This window comes from Stegodyphus dumicola, chromosome 12 (genome assembly GCF_044657685.1).
Source record: "Stegodyphus dumicola isolate Sdum_Otavi_A_Nest chromosome 12, ASM4465768v1".
In the NCBI taxonomy this organism is placed as follows: Eukaryota; Metazoa; Arthropoda; class Arachnida; order Araneae; family Eresidae; genus Stegodyphus; species Stegodyphus dumicola.
In genome coordinates, this window is record NC_140779.1 from 58,949,750 (window position 1) to 58,967,916 (window position 18,167).

Here is an 18,167-nt window from a genome sequence, read left to right on the forward strand (position 1 = left end):
ACGTATAGATATTTTCGACAACTCAAGTTTACCTTCAAGCAGTGTATAATATGTATATGTATGTTATTAAGACAAACAAACAGAAGTTATTAAATATGTTACATACCAATATATTATACAAACTGATTTCACATCTAAATCTACTAGGAATGCAGTAAAATTTGATAATTGGTATTTGTGCTCTCCATACAACCAGTATATTCTTAAACTCCTTATTTCTTCGCAGATGGTTTCTAAGAATCATAAGGATTTGTCGAGGACTGGTGTTCTGAAACAGAAAAGATATAATTTCAGAATAAATAAATAAATAAATTTGCATTCTGCAGATTCAGTCAGTTATAGAACACATGAACTCTGTTAAATATTTAACTATTTTTAAAAATGGAATTAAATAGTTATTGAATATAATTAATGGCATATACTAAAAGATCTGAAAAATATTAATAGCAAAAAATATAATTAAAGAATTTCTATGAACATTCTAAACTGTAAATTATCTGAACTACAGCATTACCTCTTTCCTTCTGTTTTTTAAAATCATGCAAATATCCAAATCACTAGCTTTGAATCCAAATCCATTTGCTGATGATCCAAAAAGTGTCAGTTGAGCATCTAGTTAAAAAAGAATTTATATCATTTAAAATTAAAAATTCAAGGTTACCAAACACAGATAGTTGAGCGATTTTTTTCACAGGTACAGGTTTTTGTTTCTTAAAGAAAATTATTAACATTAATAATAAACAAGAAAAGGCCTAGTTTTAAAACTTATTCTAACAGGTTGGCAAGAAAGTAACTTCAGTTTGTACAAATACGAGGGCCATCCAGGAAGTAGATTACGTTTCCGTCTGTGTCCGCTAGGGGCAGGGCTAGCGCGGCCATCTTGGGGTCAGAGCGTTGCGCAGCTCAGTCTGCATCTAGCCGTGCTAGTGAGAGGTTCGTGCTGTGCTCCGTTCAGATACTGTGACGGTTTGAAATGTCTGCGTTAATTGAAAATCCCGCGAGCTGCGAGGTGCGCTCAGTAATAAGGTTTCTGACTGCAAAAAACTGTAAACCGATAGAAATCTATCGGCAGCTTCGTGAAGTGTATGGGGACAACATTATCACTGAAGGTGGAGTGCGTCAGAGGGTCATAAGATTTCAAAATGGCCGAACCAATGTTCATGACGAAGATCGAAGTGGGAGACCCAGCATAGTGACCGCCGAACTTCTCGAAAAAGTCGATGCTAAAGTCCGTGAAAATCGAAATTTCACAATAACGGAACTTTCTTTGAGTTTTCCACAAATTTCGCGAAGTTTGTTGCACGAAATCATCAGCGAAAAGCTTGGTTACCACAAGTTTTGTGCAAGATGGATTCCAAAAATCTTGACAGAGGACCACAAAAATCAGCGAATGGCTGCAGCGTTGAACTTTTTGGACACTTACCATAAGGATGGTGACTCTTTACTCGATCGCATCGTTACTGGTGATGAATCATGGGTGAAACATGTGAACTGTGAAACGAAATTGCAATCAATGCAGTGGGGGCACACAAGTTCTCCCCAAAAACCCAAGAAATGCATGCAAACAATGTCGGCAAGGAAGATGATGGCGACCGTTTTTTGGGACAGAAAAGGTGTAATTTTGGTGGACTTCCTGGAAAGAGGCACTACAATAAACTCTCAAAGGTATTGCCAAACTCTCCAAAAACTCAGAAGAGCAATTCAAAACAAGCACAGAGGAATGTTGAGCTCTAAGATCTTGTTGATTCACGACAACGCCCGGCCCCACACGGCAAATGTCACTCGTAAAGTTCTTGAATCTTTTAAGTGGGAGTTGTTTCCTCATCCGCCGTACAGTCCCGACCTGGCACCGAGCGACTTCCACCTATTCCCAGCAATGAAGAAGTGGCTGGCTATGCAGCGTTTTGATGACGACGCACAGCTGCAAGAAGAGGTAACGAAGTGGTTGAAGGCGCAGGCGGCCGAATTTTTCGACGAAGGAATTTCCAAGCTCGTACATCGCTACGATAAATGCCTTAATTTGTATGGTGACTATGTAGAAAAGTAGTATTTGAGTGTGGCTTTCATCTGTATATAATAAAATTTGTTTCCTATACTTTGCTTATTTTTTTATTCCAAAACGTAATCTACTTTCTGGATAGCCCTCATACATAGTATTACATTCGTTTTTGTCATCCTTCTATCAAAATTTTTTTTTTCCTTTGAGATTTGACAGCTGACACTTTTAGGTTGCTACAGAAACAAATTCTGTGTATTTTGAATTACCACTGCTAGTTTACAGTCAATTTCAACATGGGGTGCAAAAATAAACATTTCTGACATACTTTACTTTTTTCATTACATAAAGGAAGGAAAGACAATATTAAAACTGTCTTTCCTTTCTTGCAAAGATATACATGAAATTTATGGTTTTGATTGCTTAACAGAAAGCATGTGTCAGAATAGGTTTAAAAAATTTCATTCTGAAGATTTTTCACTAGAAAATTACCAACATTCTAACTGACCTTCTAAAGACAATAATGTCAAAATTAAAGTTATAAATGAATTGAATAGTCACAGAGATATGCAAGAGACTGCAAAAAATTTAAAAGTTAAATGTATCAATTGAAACAAATGAAAATCATATAAGATGTCACAGGCTTGTAGTACAAATATCAAGCACTTTAAAGAAATTCACTTATCACAACAAATTAAAATTTGCGATATGCATTTCAAATGTAATTTCAAGCAATTTCTTTTTTACTTCCTTGTATGAAATAAATAGGAAGATTGCAATCGCAAAAAGTTTCAGGCAGCATATTTCAATGAAAATATCCATTTTGACCACTATCGAATGCAATTTAACAATGTTTTTGCATGATATCTGTATGTAAGGACAGAATAAAAGACTCATTTCCTCCAAAAGATTATAAAACTACTTTAAAATTAATTCTGAAGAGAATTTTTCGTGGCGTCTGTATGAACGTACATACGTATCTCGCATAACTCAAAAACGAGTAGCCTCAGAACGTTGAAATTTTGTATATAGGGTTGCTATAACATGTAGATGTGCACTTTGTATTTTGATTGCAATTGGCTGCACCAAACGTATATAAATATATTTATATATATATCCACTTTGTTACCCGGCTCAGTGATCTCAGTTTCTTTACTCTTATATGTTTGTAAATAGTAAATTTTTTGCTTTAAAAATGATTGAATTATATTGTTTTTATCTTCCGGTTAAGGTTTTTATGCCTTTAGTAAATCTGTGTGCAATATTTTTAGAATTATCAACAATTTTAAAGTTGTTTAAGTGCCGCTAAGCCTTTTTTTTTTACGGCTGCCATTGATTGTTTACATTTGAAACAGCAGACTAGTGGATTTGTTGCCAATCTAGAGAAACTTAGCTCTGCAACAACAAAGATAACGCATTCATTTATTATTGCCAATTAAATCATGCTTAATCCTTTCTAGAATTTTTTCGAGGAAATAAGTGTTTAAGATTTACTTCGTAATTTTTAATACAGATATTTTGTGTTTTTATATATTTTTGCCTTCTCGCGAAGTGAGAACTGAATTAATTGAATGAGAAATACTCAATTGTCTGTCAAAAACTGTTTTTTTTTGTGTGTGTGTGTTTTGTTTGCTTAATTTCTTTTATACATCATTCTAGCTTTATTATAGTATTTGAATAGAACATGTGGCAACGATTAGATAATTCTATTCTTTAAATGATATAAATTTTGTGCATTATGAGTTATAATATGAACGAAATATAATACTGTTAAGTGAATCAAGTGCCAGAGTGTCACTATGGTAAACAAATACTAGAGTGAATTTTAAAAAATGCATTTATTCTATTGTGGTTTATGCGCTGTTGGCGAAGTAGATTTAATTCAATCCAATAAGTTTAAACGAAATGCAAGAAAAAATGTGTATAATATTCCGTACAAGGAAGTCATGTGGTGTACACACCAGATTTTTTAAATTACGTTTTCCTATCTTCAAATGAGATATCTTTGATGATGTAAAATGGATCATCTACAATAACATTAATTGAAAAAGATCACAGTGTAAGCATGATGAATCAGAAATAAATCATACTGAAATCTAAACTGCATCAAAAAAATATCATGCTATCAATTTCGATATTTTGAGCTGCTTCCAAGCAAACAAATGATCAATTCAGATATTTACTGTTACAGACTCGGATAGTTACCGTTACAGATGTTAACAACTTATTAAATTGGAGGAAGCAATCAAACAGTAAAGGACAGAACTGGCAAATTGGAAAGGAATTGTGTTCTACAACAACAATGCCAGGGCCGATACATCTTTAGCGACACATACAAAACTACTGGAGCTAGGTTGGGAAGTGATGTTGCACCCCACTCCCCATACAGCCCTGACCTTGCACCACTGGATTATTATTTATTTCAAAAGTTTACACAACTTCTTAAATGGTAAAAATTTCAGTAATAACGACGACCTCAAACTGCACTTGGTTGAATTTTTTGCTGATAAAGAAAAGAAATTCTATGCGTGCAGAATCATGAAATTACCAGAAAGATGGTAAAAGGATATCGAACAGAATGGAAGATATTTGACTGATTAAAGTTCCTTTTTTATTATAGAAAAAATTCAGTCTTATTTCAAACTAAAAAACAGAAATTTCTTTCTTTCCAACCCAATAAAAGAATGACCAGCCATCCATTTATATTTCCTGGCATAACTATTAAATTCAAACAAAGATTTTCTTTAACACTTCAACAATATAACACTTCTTGTTTTTTTTATTTTTAAACAAGATTTTCTTGTTAAAAAAGTCAAAGCAGTGCTGATGCTAAAAGCAGAATTCTATTATTAGGCTTATTAAGTTGTTCTGGTGTGGTGTATTTAATTATGGCAAAGCACACTAGGGCTATCTGCCTACGGGGAGGGATGCCTTCATGGAGGACTTTCTAAGGGAAACTGGCTAGTATACACGTTACACATGGGGAAAACCAATAAAACACCCATGCAGCCAGCCTGTTCGTGGGATTTGAACCTCGGACCGAACTACCAGTGTTCAGTGACGTTACCGCTCGGCCGCTGGTGGGCCCTATTATTAAGTTGTTCTGATTAAAACATATCAATATAACGGGTTTCAAAGATCTCATTACATAATTTTGTTACAGTCCCTTACAAATGTTTATTTTAACAGATTTCTTTCTTTACTCTTTTGCTATAACACTTCAAGGTGAAATTTCTGGTACTTCAGAAGTGTGCAGCTGAGTTACTTCATAACCAATATTACTAACAAAATAAAAACTAAATACAAGGTTGATACTATGAACAAACAGGAAATAAACACAAAAGAAAAGACAAGGAAAAATAGCAATTAATAACAATCAGCTCTTCAAGTGAGAGCTTTAAAAATTTAATCAATCTCAAGGATGATTGCAGGAAATAATAATAAATTGGAACGAGCTTAGATTTTAATGTTGCCCCAAAGGGTTTGTTTGTCCCATGATGTCAGCTCTTCTTTTTCTGACAAAGGACACTCGAATTGTTTATTTTCTAGGTTGTTTGGTTTTTAGACCAATATTCTTCATCGTTCCAACTTCTGATGTTGACGCGTAACTTTCCCAATTGTTTTCCATGTGACGATAGCTTTTTCTCTTCAGTTAACTGGAACTGTGGCATCTCTTTATTTGTAAAGTGAACACAAACATAAAAAAATATGTAATGCAAGAGTGATTTAACGAAAAACTGAGGTTTAAAAAGGCCTTTTGAATTTAAAAAAAAAAAAATAGAGGTATAAAACTTTTAAATATTTTAAATGCATTTGGTGTTTTAAATGCACAGTTAGCATAAATATAGTGAGCATATGATTGCAGAAATTTCATCTTTTTGCAAAGTTAATATGTAGGGTCAGTCAGAAAGTTAGTTGCACCCCTTCATAAAAATTTCTTGTCAAAGACCATTTTAATAAAACTGTCTGGCAACACTTGAGACATTTAGCTGTATTCTGTGACGGCTTTCATGAGGCAATTTTAGTTTGTTTGATAATCAGTCCTAAACATGTCTCGACAGTTGCAAATGGCATCCAACCTGGAAATACGTGCAGCAATTAATTTTTTAATGGGTCAAAAGGTTTAACTACTATGAAATTTATTAGCAGTTGCATGAAGTTTACAGTGAAAATGCAATGTCACTGCAAGGTACTGCGAAGTGGAACATGTTTGAGAACGGACGCACAGATATTGATGACACTGAGCGTGAGAAAAGACTATCAAATTCTGAAATTGCTGCTCACATGAATGAACGCATTCTTGCAAACAAACCCACACATGAAATCTTTAATGAATTGGATATTTCTCATGGAAATGTGCATAATATTATTTCCAATCACCTTCAACTTCATAAAGTTTGTGCTTGATGGGTGCCCCATCTACTGATGGAGGAACACAAAGAAAAATGTTTTGAAAGTGCATTGAAATTTCTGTAACGTTACCAAAAGGAAGGAAATGAGTTTTGGCACAAAATTATGACTGGAGATGATTCTTAGATTCACCACTTCTCACCTGAAATGAAATGCAGTTTTCCTTGAGTGGAAGCATTCCACATCCCCAATTTGAAAAAAATGTCGAACTATTCCATCTGCGGAAAAGGTGATGCTGATGCTGTTTTTCGACAGAGAAGGTTTGGTGCATACAGAATTCATGCTGAAGGGTGTCACAATTAATGCATCTTCTTATTGCAAAACATTAAAACAACTGCATCAATCACTTAAAAATCAATGGCCAGGTAAACTGTCAAAGACGTTGTGCTCATGCATGACCATATGCAGCAAAACAAACGTGTAACCTTCTGAAAAACTTTAGGTGGGAAGTAGCCCAGACCTCGCACCGTGTGACTTCCATGTTTTTGGCCCCATGAAAGCAGAACTTTCAAAGCAACAATAGCACTCGGATGATGAGGTGAAAACTGCAACTCGAGAATGGTTATCGGGCATTGAACGGGATTTCTTGCAGAAGGCATAAAAAAACTTGTGCCACGCCATGACAAATGCTTAAATAATGGAAGTAATTAGATTGAAAAGTAGATTTTTAATGAAACTTTAAGATTCATTCAAAATATTTAATAAAGTTGTTGTAAAATTTCTATCTTGTTTTGTTTTCTCAAGCAGTGCAACTAACTTTTTGACTGATCCTCATATATATCAACAGCCAAACATTAAGATGCCTATTATGCACTAAGATCCCACTAACTGCAAGCTTAATTCTTACTGAATCAATAAAATAAACTTTTCCATCCCCAAAAATTATTCAATTGATTCATCATCATCAATTACTCTTGGCGAAATAATGGGATTTCATTTATTAATAAACAACAAATAAATAATTTTGAACTACAAAACAGTATTATTTGTAAGAATACTTTCAATTTCCAAATAAAATAGCAATTTTTATTCAACAGTTCACATCACAATGTAATCAAAACACAATGTAACATTAAATTTATTTTATTTTAATTAAATGAATTAGGCACATATTTTGCTACAGCAAACTTTAAAAACATTCCAGCGAATCTGAATCCTAATCCTTGGTCAGATGACACTACCCAAAATCCTTGATTACTGAAGACCATAAAGAAAAAAATCCTATTTTGCTACAGCAAACTTTAAAAAAAAAAAAAAAAAAAAAAAAAAAAAAAAAAAATTCTTATGAATCTGAATCCTAATTGTTGGTCAGATGACACCATCAAAAATCCTTGATTACTGAAGATGACAGTCTAGGAGAACTGAAACTATTTTTGGAGCAACTGATTTGAATTCAATTTTTCTTCTGAACAGAAGTGATGCTATATTTAGTAGTTTATTAATTATACCATAACAAGAGGTTTTTGTATAGTACTGTTCAAAAAATGAAACAGAATATTCAAGAATTTGAAAATTTATCCTTAAACTTGTAATAAAAACATTTTAGAAATAAATAGCTCACCAGTAATACTTACAACGAAAGACTTTTTTCACATAAACTTCTAAATTCTGAACAAAAGCCTTTCTTTGAACTATTTTTTTCTCTGGAAGAATGTAGTTTTCTAAAACACAGACAGAAAAAGTAATGCACTTTTTGTATGGCTTAAGTACCATTATACGTTATATCAACAACAATAGCAACCAGAGTTTCAAGGCTTGTACAACATAGAATTCAGATATAATGAATCGCACACAGTCAATGGGAATATTGATTAAATCAAGGTTCACTGGAACAAACATACAATAAATGTTAGATTACATTATTATTTACAACAAAGTATGAAATTTAAAAACACATAGTATATTATTCTTCCCATAAAACAGCCATTTGGAATCCCAGGCATCCTAACAATCTTTCCTATAAAGATAGGTCATGTATATTACACAAGATAAAGAACCAATTATACACCCAGGTGTTGTGGTAAATTTAATAATACTTTCAGGAGGCATAATTTCAAAGAGTATATAACAAAAACACTCATAATTTAAAAAATTAAATTATAAAAGCATTTATAATTTAAAAAATAATAATAATAACACTCAGAGGCTTATTCTCAATATAAAAGGTGCAACTTAAGCACAGAAAAAAGGCAGGGTATACTGGCATTTCTTGTTGCTTCCTTGAACACAGTTGTGAAATTTAAGAATCTCAGTAGTAAAATGTTGTAAAATTTATACCAATAATAAACCAAAAAGAAGAGATTATTCAGAATTTGATTTTTACCATGCCTGCATTCAGATCAACAATAACCTGAATAGAAGAGAATATATAAATCTGATTCTGGTAATCTAAAATTGGATTAAAGATAAATGTTAACTTACCCATGTATAGCACCAAAAAAGAATGTGTATTATCTTACCTGTGAAACATGTATTTATTCAGAACATTAATGTTGTAGTTTAAATTTAGACACATATTTGGTCACAAGAAACCTAGATAACAACAGTCACATAATGACATTTGCTAGTGTATTGTAGAAGAACAGGACACTGAAGGAAGTGAAATCTTGAAATATCGCAAAAGTCACTAATTAAATGTCATTATCATGCTTGCAGGGTACCGTAGGATTCGATAAGAATAAAAATGTCCAGTTATTTTTTTAACAGAATGCACTGCTAGGTCAACATTTTCAGAGATAAGAAAATAAGAATATGAAGAAGCACAAGGACTTGCTGAAAAAAAATTGTGTCGGCAAACCAGCATGGAACGAAAAGTAACTAGACATGTCTTGCAGCCTTCATGCATGCATGCAAGTGTAATACTCAAAAGGTAAGAGAGAGAGCTTTAAAACCAGTCTCTTTATAATCCTTTCAGCCAATGTCCATTGTCACAGTCAAAATGGAATTTGGAGTGTAAATGCACAACCCACCACATCCTCATCCCCATGTTGTAACCATTTATGGCTCCTTGTTGAGCACATACCATCACTACCTCTTTACTCTTGCTCCCCCATCCCTGTAACATCCTATACCAATGACTTATGTAAATCATTTACTTCCCTACTCCTAAATTAAATTACAATCAAGTTATTATTCGTAACTTGATTGTAACGTGAAAGCATGATAAGATAGCTGTAATGCGTGCAGGTTCAGGCCTCGTCCACAAATTTTAAACTTAAAATTAATCTTAGCACAAACCAACACTTCTCACCTCCCAGTCATTCTTCCCCCAATCCACTATCCCTTTATTTATGACCAATGACACATGGTACCTACAGGGTTCGTACACATTTCCTTACATGAAAATTAAGGACTTTTAAGGACCATCAAAGAAAAAATTAAGGACCTAACAGCAAACAAAAAAAAAAAAAAAAAGAATAGAATAAAGCAATTATCCATACAACCGACTTCATGCTTGTAATTTCGTGTATTATGCACTATTATTAAATTTAATTTAATACTTACCATAAAACAATTTTGAAAATTAAACTAACTCCCTACAAGTTATGAAGTAGATAACATTAAATTAGGAACATAATTTCTTGAAAAACATGTATAAGTGTATTTTACACTAATAACAGTCACTATTTTAGAGATTTACATGATTATTATTTAACTTATTTGATATTTATTTAAACACAGTCAACTACTATTATAATGACAATGTAAGAATATTTTGCAGATTAAAATAACTGATTTGTAAACATACAATTTATTTCCTTGGTTTTTTTGAAAGATACTAGAATAATAAACTGTACAATAAAAGATACAAAACATTTGTACTTTTTTTAAATCTGAAATCTTTTCAGCTATTTTAACATCTAATTTATTTATGTCTATTTCCTTTTCTTTAACTATTCTTCTAAGTTCATTTGCTTTGATAAACAAATCAATGTTCCTGCTGGTCTCAGATTCATCTGCTAAAGCATCTACTTCTTCATTAATATCTTTAATGTCCCTTTGAAGAAATTTTTTCTTCTGCTTCATATAATCAATTTCTTCTCAATAATATTTCTTTTCCTCTTTGAATTTTCAGATTTAGTTAAAGATTTTTGTTCTTCTAAATACTGAACTTCTAAATAATAAATAACGAACTCCACTTCTTGCAGAAGCTGCTGCTGATCTCATTCCTTTATTAATTTCGATATTAAGAACACCTCCAGAAAATTTTATGTAATCAAATACTGTGCGTTGAAAAATGTATGATGAGTCACTTAAATTTTCAATTTCAATTGCTTTATTTACAGAGAAGCCCCTTTCCACAGAGGCCTGTTCATGTGACAAGATAAGAATACTTGTCACAGTGAATACTTGAATAGTGAAAATATACATTTTTTACTATATATATATATATATAATTTATTTCCTAAACAATATTGATTAATTGATTATATTATCTCCTAAGTTTAATTAAAGTAGAATTATTTTAAAAGAGTGAATCCATACTGGTAAGTTATATTTTGAAAGATGTATATATACAGTACAAAGTCCGAGACCCGGACATCCAATATCTGGAATGATCTAAAATCCGGACCTCAAAGCCACCACCAACCAATTTTTTAGGGCTTTTTTGAAGGAAAGAGGTATGCTTTATGCACGCGCATTAGATTTTTTTCCTCATCATAAAAAAACATGCCAGAAATCCCGATTCTTAATCTCAGTTTGGCGCTAAATAAAATATCTCATTATTGAAGAAATAATTATTTTAGCATAAATTTGTATGATTAGTAACTTGACTCCACAGCTGCGTATCTGCTTGGCATAATCTCAAACCGAAACATTTGTTAATTTTACACCAACTAATATTTTATATCCTTGATGCCGAAATCGCGAATCATTATTTATTGTATTTTGCTTTCATCACCGCATGTTTATCAACAGATGAGAACTTGAGTGATGAGTCATGCAGCGACGCCAAATAACAGATTATTATCCGATTACAGATTTAAGTTTAATGCGCTAAAATGTTGACAAGGGGAGATTTAGCAGAAATTTCTTTCCTTATGCTAAAAATAGATTTTGTTAATGATACTCATAGCACAAACGATTATATTTAGTGCTATTTGAATTAAGAATAACTAATTTGTTATTCACATAAAGCAAGAACCAGCGCCAGATCTCGCATGGCCGCACCAGGCGGCAGAATTTAGCGAAGTTAAACAGAAGTTTTTCATTGCGATGACAATGCCCAATCATCAATCAATTAGCGGAGGGCGAAATCTGTAGTATGGCTCTAAATCCAGAAAATACAGCTACCGATAGTGAAGAAAGTAACAGAGAGGTTACTGAACAAGAAAAAATTTTGATTGACAAGTTATTCGGAATTCTCGACTCAGCAATTACAGAACTTGAACAATTGAACTTAATAACTGAACAAGAAATTATATGTCTATAGTATTAGTCTAAAGTATTAGCAGAGAAAACAAATCAAACAACTCACATTGAAAGAAATGTTTAATAAAGTAAACATATAAATATTAAGCTCTTTTCTTTTGTAAATTTTGATACCCTTTAAATCATAAATGCTTCATTATTTCATAAATCACGATTTCATATTTTCAATTTTATAATTTCTACGTGCCATCTTAGTAGATTTAAAATAATCTAATATCCGGAAAAATCTCAAATCTGGGATCGCCGAAGTCCCAACGAGTCCAGACCTCGGACTTTGTACTGTATAAATATATATATATATATATAATACGGAATGTATATTTTCAGTTAAACTTCTACCCAATACCTTTAGTAATTCATGAAAGTTAATTTTGCGTCTAGTTAATTCAGGAAAATTAGTTTCAATTAGTTGTTTTCAGCTTTAAAAATATTAAAAATTTTTTAATTAGTTAGTTATTTTCAACTAATAATTGTATCGCCATTTAGCAAAAATTATGCATTACTATCAACAACATAGGTTTAAACCAAATACTTAATTGTCTATTGAAGCTTCAAAACGTATTTCCGAACTGCACTTTTTCTCGGCTAGCGTTACCGAATTTGCCCTTGGTGACCTAAAATCGAAATGGAGCAAACAGATTTCCCGCGAAATCGATAACAAACCCTCTGCAGAAATAAACTTATAATCCCGATATCCCATACATATAGTATGTGCAAAAGAGAATAAACTCCATAGAAGGTGATAAAAATTAATTTATGGCTTAATTGAAACAAACACGGAAATTAAGCTAAGCAAAACTGTGTAAAAACAAATTGAAATGATAAAACGAAACTTAATTTTCATGTGAATTTTCAGTGCTGACTCTCCCATTCTAGAAATTTCAATTTGTGTCAGACAAAGACCACATTTAAGGATTGCCATCCATCAATATCCAGTCTTAGTAGTCAGCTTGATGAAGCCACAGTTTATTGAAAATGCACTTTCCAGGCATCTCGTTCCTATTGGCGTCGGAAGGGTTGTGGCCTTCCAGCTTGGGATTGCTATAATTTTGGCAAATATTTTCAGAATCCCCCCCTTTTTTTTCTCGAGCACCTTCATCATCACTTTCGCCTCTTAAAGAACTTCCGGCTTCACGCTTTCGTCACAATCTGCCTAAATTTATGGATAACACCTGTTTCGAAAGATTGGGTGAATAGCCAATCAGACACCGATACTTTCGTTCGGGTAGCTAATTGGTTTTTTTTAATCATTTGCAACGCAAATCCGCCAACAGATTGGTTAAGAGCCGTGTAATTTTAATTCCATATTCATGAGAAATCGTAATTCACACTTAGAATGGCAATCATTAGAAATGATAAGAAATGTCAAATGAGCAAAATTAAGGACCGTTTATTCATTTTGGCCAAAATTAAGGACTTTTAAGGACCAAAAATCATTTTTGAAAAAATTAAGGACTTTTAAGGACCGTACGAACCCTGACCTATGCATTATATTACAGATTTTGTATTAAGCATAAATTAACCTTAATTACCCAACTTAATTTAATTAATTAAACATTGAGGTTAATTAAAACATGTCTCAATTTAACACACACAATTTTATAAACCAGCGATTCTCAACCGGTGATAAGCATATCACTAGTAGTACACAAGAGAAAAATAGGTGGTATGCAAAGAAACAAAGTATTTTTAACTATTAAATTCACACATCTAGTGAAGAAATAGAAAAATTGATAGAAATTTACTGTGATCGAACTCTAACTGAAGATTTAAAAAATAACACGCTTATTAACTTTTGGCTGGACCAAAAAAAAAGAATTTAAAGGCTTTTCAAGTAAAGCTGTTAAATTTTATTGCCTTTTTACACAACCTATTTGTGTGAACAAGTATTTTCTTCCATGTTTTATTTGAAAAAGAATTACAAAACAAAATTAAAATTGCATTTTAATTTATGGTTAAAGTTAAAAAAATAAGACCAGACACAAAGAATCTTCTCTTTTAAACAGGCCTAAATTTCACACTAAATTTTAGAATTAAAGTATTATGACTTTGATAATTAAAATGGTAACCAATTTTAAATTTATAATTTTTTATGTGTGCATATTTAATGCAAATAGCCAATAGGTTGTGCTAATAGAAAAATATATATTTTTTAAATATTTCTACTCAGAAATTGAAAAATAATCATTGTAAAATGGAGTGGTGGTACTAAAATTTTTCAATTTTTGTTTAGATGGTATGCTTTACTCAAAAGGTTGAGAACCGATGCTATAAACAAACAAATAGGCAATGAAACATAATTATAAATTTGCCTCAGTTGGAAAATCTCAGTAAAATGAATAAATTAAAAATATTTTATTACATAATAATTTACAAAATAAATTATCATCTAGAAAAGAAATACAATATTAAAATCTGCATTTGTTTCAAAGATTTTCCTATCAAAATTACACTCTCTCTTCACATCTCCCAAAAAGGGAAAGTTGTTTAATATTCCCATCTTCTATTTCATGTTTTATTACAAATTTCTTTGTTATCTCTTATACATTATACAACAATTTTACTTATAATTCTACTAAAATTACATATCTAAGAACAAAATTTATAACAGTACTTTGAATACTGAAGTGCACTGCTACATCTAGAAGTTGTTATCACAACAATTAAAGAATATAAAACTAAGCAATGGAAAATGCGAAAGCTGAAATGTAAGAAGAACAAATGAAATATTTAACATCAAACCTTAGTCAAGCCAATGAAGATCTTACAACACTTTTAGTAGCCAACAAGAAATCAGTGATTCTGTACTTAAAATTTAAAACATCCTATATGCAACTTTCTTGTCATAGTAATCAATCACTTATTCTATATTTTCATTGCATCTGAAATTGCAAAGATATTACTGATTTTAAGTAGCTGAAATTTCAAAATTCAAATGATTTGTTGTATTTCATTTTCATTAACAATGTAGAACACTTCTTCAGCAATAGAACACTACTTCATTATCAAGTTGTATCTTGAAAGTCGACAAATTTGTATCAGTAGCTAAAGGATTCAAAAACTGTTAGACCTGGAAATTTTATTTCATCCTTACACAATATCTTAGTTACAAGTCTCCATGACAAAATACAAACTGCATTCAACTGTACTTTGTAACAACCTTGCTTTTAAAAACTGCTGATAGTGTTACATAAAATTTCATTCCATGAATACGGATCCAACTACACTGCATCACAAGTGTTCAGTTTCAGTCACAGTTGAAAGATTTTATTTTTAGACTAGATAATATTCACATGAGCAACAATCCTCTGTACTTAATTTTAAATGCCAGAATTATTTTCATACTTAAAGGCTGTAATTCACTTGTGTAAATTGCTGAGGAAGGAGTACACTTTCAGAATTGAGATTTGAATTGAAAAGTGCATTAAAGTATTCTTTCTAAGGTGTGCCTTTTTAAAGAGAAACTAAATTGCATTCATATTACACACAAGAAGATCTACGAAAATGCCTAAGCAACCCATCTTTCACTAAGATTTGAAACATAGGCTGAACTACCAACATTCAGCAATGTTGGTAGTTCAGCCTGTGTTGTTTTTTGTTTAAAGTTTCTTGTTGAAGAATCATAAATGTTACTAAGATTGTCACAGTACATATATGTTTAAATATTTGAACAGTCGGAATAATTTCATTACTAAACATAATGCACAAAACATTACAGTCGCTTTTGAAACACAGACATTCAAAACTACATTGAAAAAAGATAAGTCCATAGACTGTCTCTTTTCTAGATAGAATAATTATTTTGTAGACAAAGACAGCATAAAAGTCGACATATTCTCACTAAGGATGTTACTTTTTCCTTACTTAGGCAATTGAAGATATATATATATATATTATTGTACTAATGAATCTGAAAAATGAATTAAGTGTTAAAATTTATTTAATTAACACAATACATATGATTTAGACTAGAATTCACTCTTAAAATTTCCATCAGGTTCAAATTTCAGGGGACATAATTTAAAAAGATTAAATAGTAATAAATTTTTTATTTAAATTTTTTAATAAAGAAAGGTGAAATAATCGTAAGACAATATAATTTTAAAATAAAAGAATATACAATTCACAATCAAATTAAAAAAAAAAAAGAATACAAACAGTCTGCTTGATGTTTCTTTGTGCAGAGATGGACACAAAAGCCATTGTTAGATTATCACTGGGACAGGCCTTCTAGCAAGGAAGCAGGCAGATATATTTTTCATGACAATTGTAACCATGGAGGTAATACGGTGGGACAATATAACAAAAGGTACTGTTGTGTGCATACGGGTGTCTAATAGATTGAGGCATACAGGTTCAATGATAGGTTACAAAATTTATTTTTATCAAGTGAAACACTTCAAAGTTCTAGAAGTTACCACAGAAATACTCGTACAGGTGTTCACAGTATTACAGAGTACAAGCAGTAGTTATACTTTAAACTACTAAGAACATTAAATATAATGCAATGCGCAGCACGAAAGAGAAAACTAACCCAGAGATATCTCAGTTCACACTAAACTAACAACTCGCAGCAACAATAACCGAGAGCAGATGCTCTCTCTGGCCTTATTAGTTTTCAACTGGCCAACGAAATATTTCTAGTACTTTCTCCTTCATGAAATTACTGGAAGGCAATATGAGGGTTGAGTTATGGTTAACAGCTAATATAGTGATGAATTAGATTTATTCAGTTACAATACCTAATATAGCAATAAAAGGACTGGACCAGAATGTTGCCAGAGTTTGGTGAATTTTGGTGATTTTTCACCAAATTTCTTGACAAAATAAGTCGCTAAAATTGTTGTCACCTTGGTGATATCTCGCCAAATTACCGAGATACCCATTTACTCAATGTTAAATGGATTTGCCCCTGTATTCTTACTTTTCGGGCAGAGCTCATCTCTTTAGATTTTTCATGTTACATTATACAACAATTTTACTTATAATTCTACTAAAATTACATATCTAAGAACAAAATTTATAACAGTACTTTGAATACTGAAGTGCACTGCTACATCTAGAAGTTGTTATCACAACAATTAAAGAATATAAAACTAAGCAATGGAAAATGCGAAAGCTGAAATGTAAGAAGAACAAATGAAATATTTAACATCAAACCTTAGTCAAGCCAATGAAGATCTTACAACACTTTTAGTAGCCAACAAGAAATCAGTGATTCTTTACTTAAAATTTAAAACATCCTATATGCAACTTTCTTGTCATAGTAATCAATCACTTATTCTATATTTTCATTGCATCTGAAATTGCAAAGATATTACTGATTTTAAGTAGCTGAAATTTCAAAATTAAAGAGGCAATTGGATAAAACATGTATTATAATAAACGAAAGAAAGCACACTATCAAAATATTATTAGAAATTAATGAATGACACATACATAAAAGAGCATTAAAATCAAAGAAAATACAAAGCATACCATAAACTTCCAGCAAAACACGATCCACTTTTTCCATTGAAGATGGACTTAATTCTGGCAATTCTTCTATCGCTAATGTAGGAGACATTAAGCATCCCTAAGCAAAAAATTATTCAGTTACTTTTTCATTGGGCTAATTAAGAAGTTAGGCATACTAAAACTATACATAGTAAACACTTGCTGAATGTGGGGGTTACATAACTAATACATTGCACATATGACAAAACTGAGTTTCACAAAGTTAACTTTCTATAGATCGGTTTAGGTATAGCTCAGATTAAGAAAATATGTACAATTTACACACACCTAAACATTATTGTAATTAAAAGGGGAAAATGAAGCAAAGGTTAGTTGACAGAATTTCTATTACTGCCTAATAAGTAGGTACACGATACAATTATTTTCTTAAATAGTTAGTGATTTTTGCTTGAGCTAATGTCTGATACAATTCATTAATGTTTCACGATAAGAGTGCAAAATTTTTCAATAATTCTCATGAAGTACCTTTTTCTTTATTCATTTGGAATAATCTTCATTATAAATCCAGACAATTTTCTGTGCTTTTTTTAACAATGAGTTTAACTTCTTGTAAATTAAAGTTTCTTTATCTCCTTCACTATCGCTGCTTTCACCATCTATTGGTGCTATAAGATCATCCAGTTCTTCATTTGCAGTTTCATGATTTTTTAGCTTTCTTCTTCCGTATCTGTAAACCGTTTGCCACCTATTGCTTTGCAATCTGCACAATTTCCTTGGCTTCATTTTCAGTCTATGAAAATTCTTTGAAACTGTTGACAACTTCTGGCCAGAGCTGATGTCAGCTAGCATTAATTGTTGATGAATTCCTTTG

The 18,167-nt window shown here is 31.6% G+C and overlaps 1 protein-coding gene across 2 annotated transcripts in view; it reads right to left on the minus strand.

Moving 5' to 3' along the window:
* The window catches only part of LOC118201137 (terminal uridylyltransferase 4-like), a 138,140-nt gene that overhangs the window by 36,027 nt on the left and 83,946 nt on the right, over positions 1–18,167 (minus strand). For both annotated transcript variants that reach the window (XM_085827746.1, XM_035373172.2), the window contains 4 exons: positions 17,318–17,414; positions 7,981–8,067; positions 515–612; positions 107–268 (listed from right to left, as the gene is read on the minus strand). In XM_085827746.1, the coding sequence (XP_085683872.1) occupies positions 107–268; positions 515–612; positions 7,981–8,067; positions 17,318–17,414 (444 nt within the window). The remainder of the gene's footprint in view (positions 1–106; positions 269–514; positions 613–7,980; positions 8,068–17,317; positions 17,415–18,167) is intronic.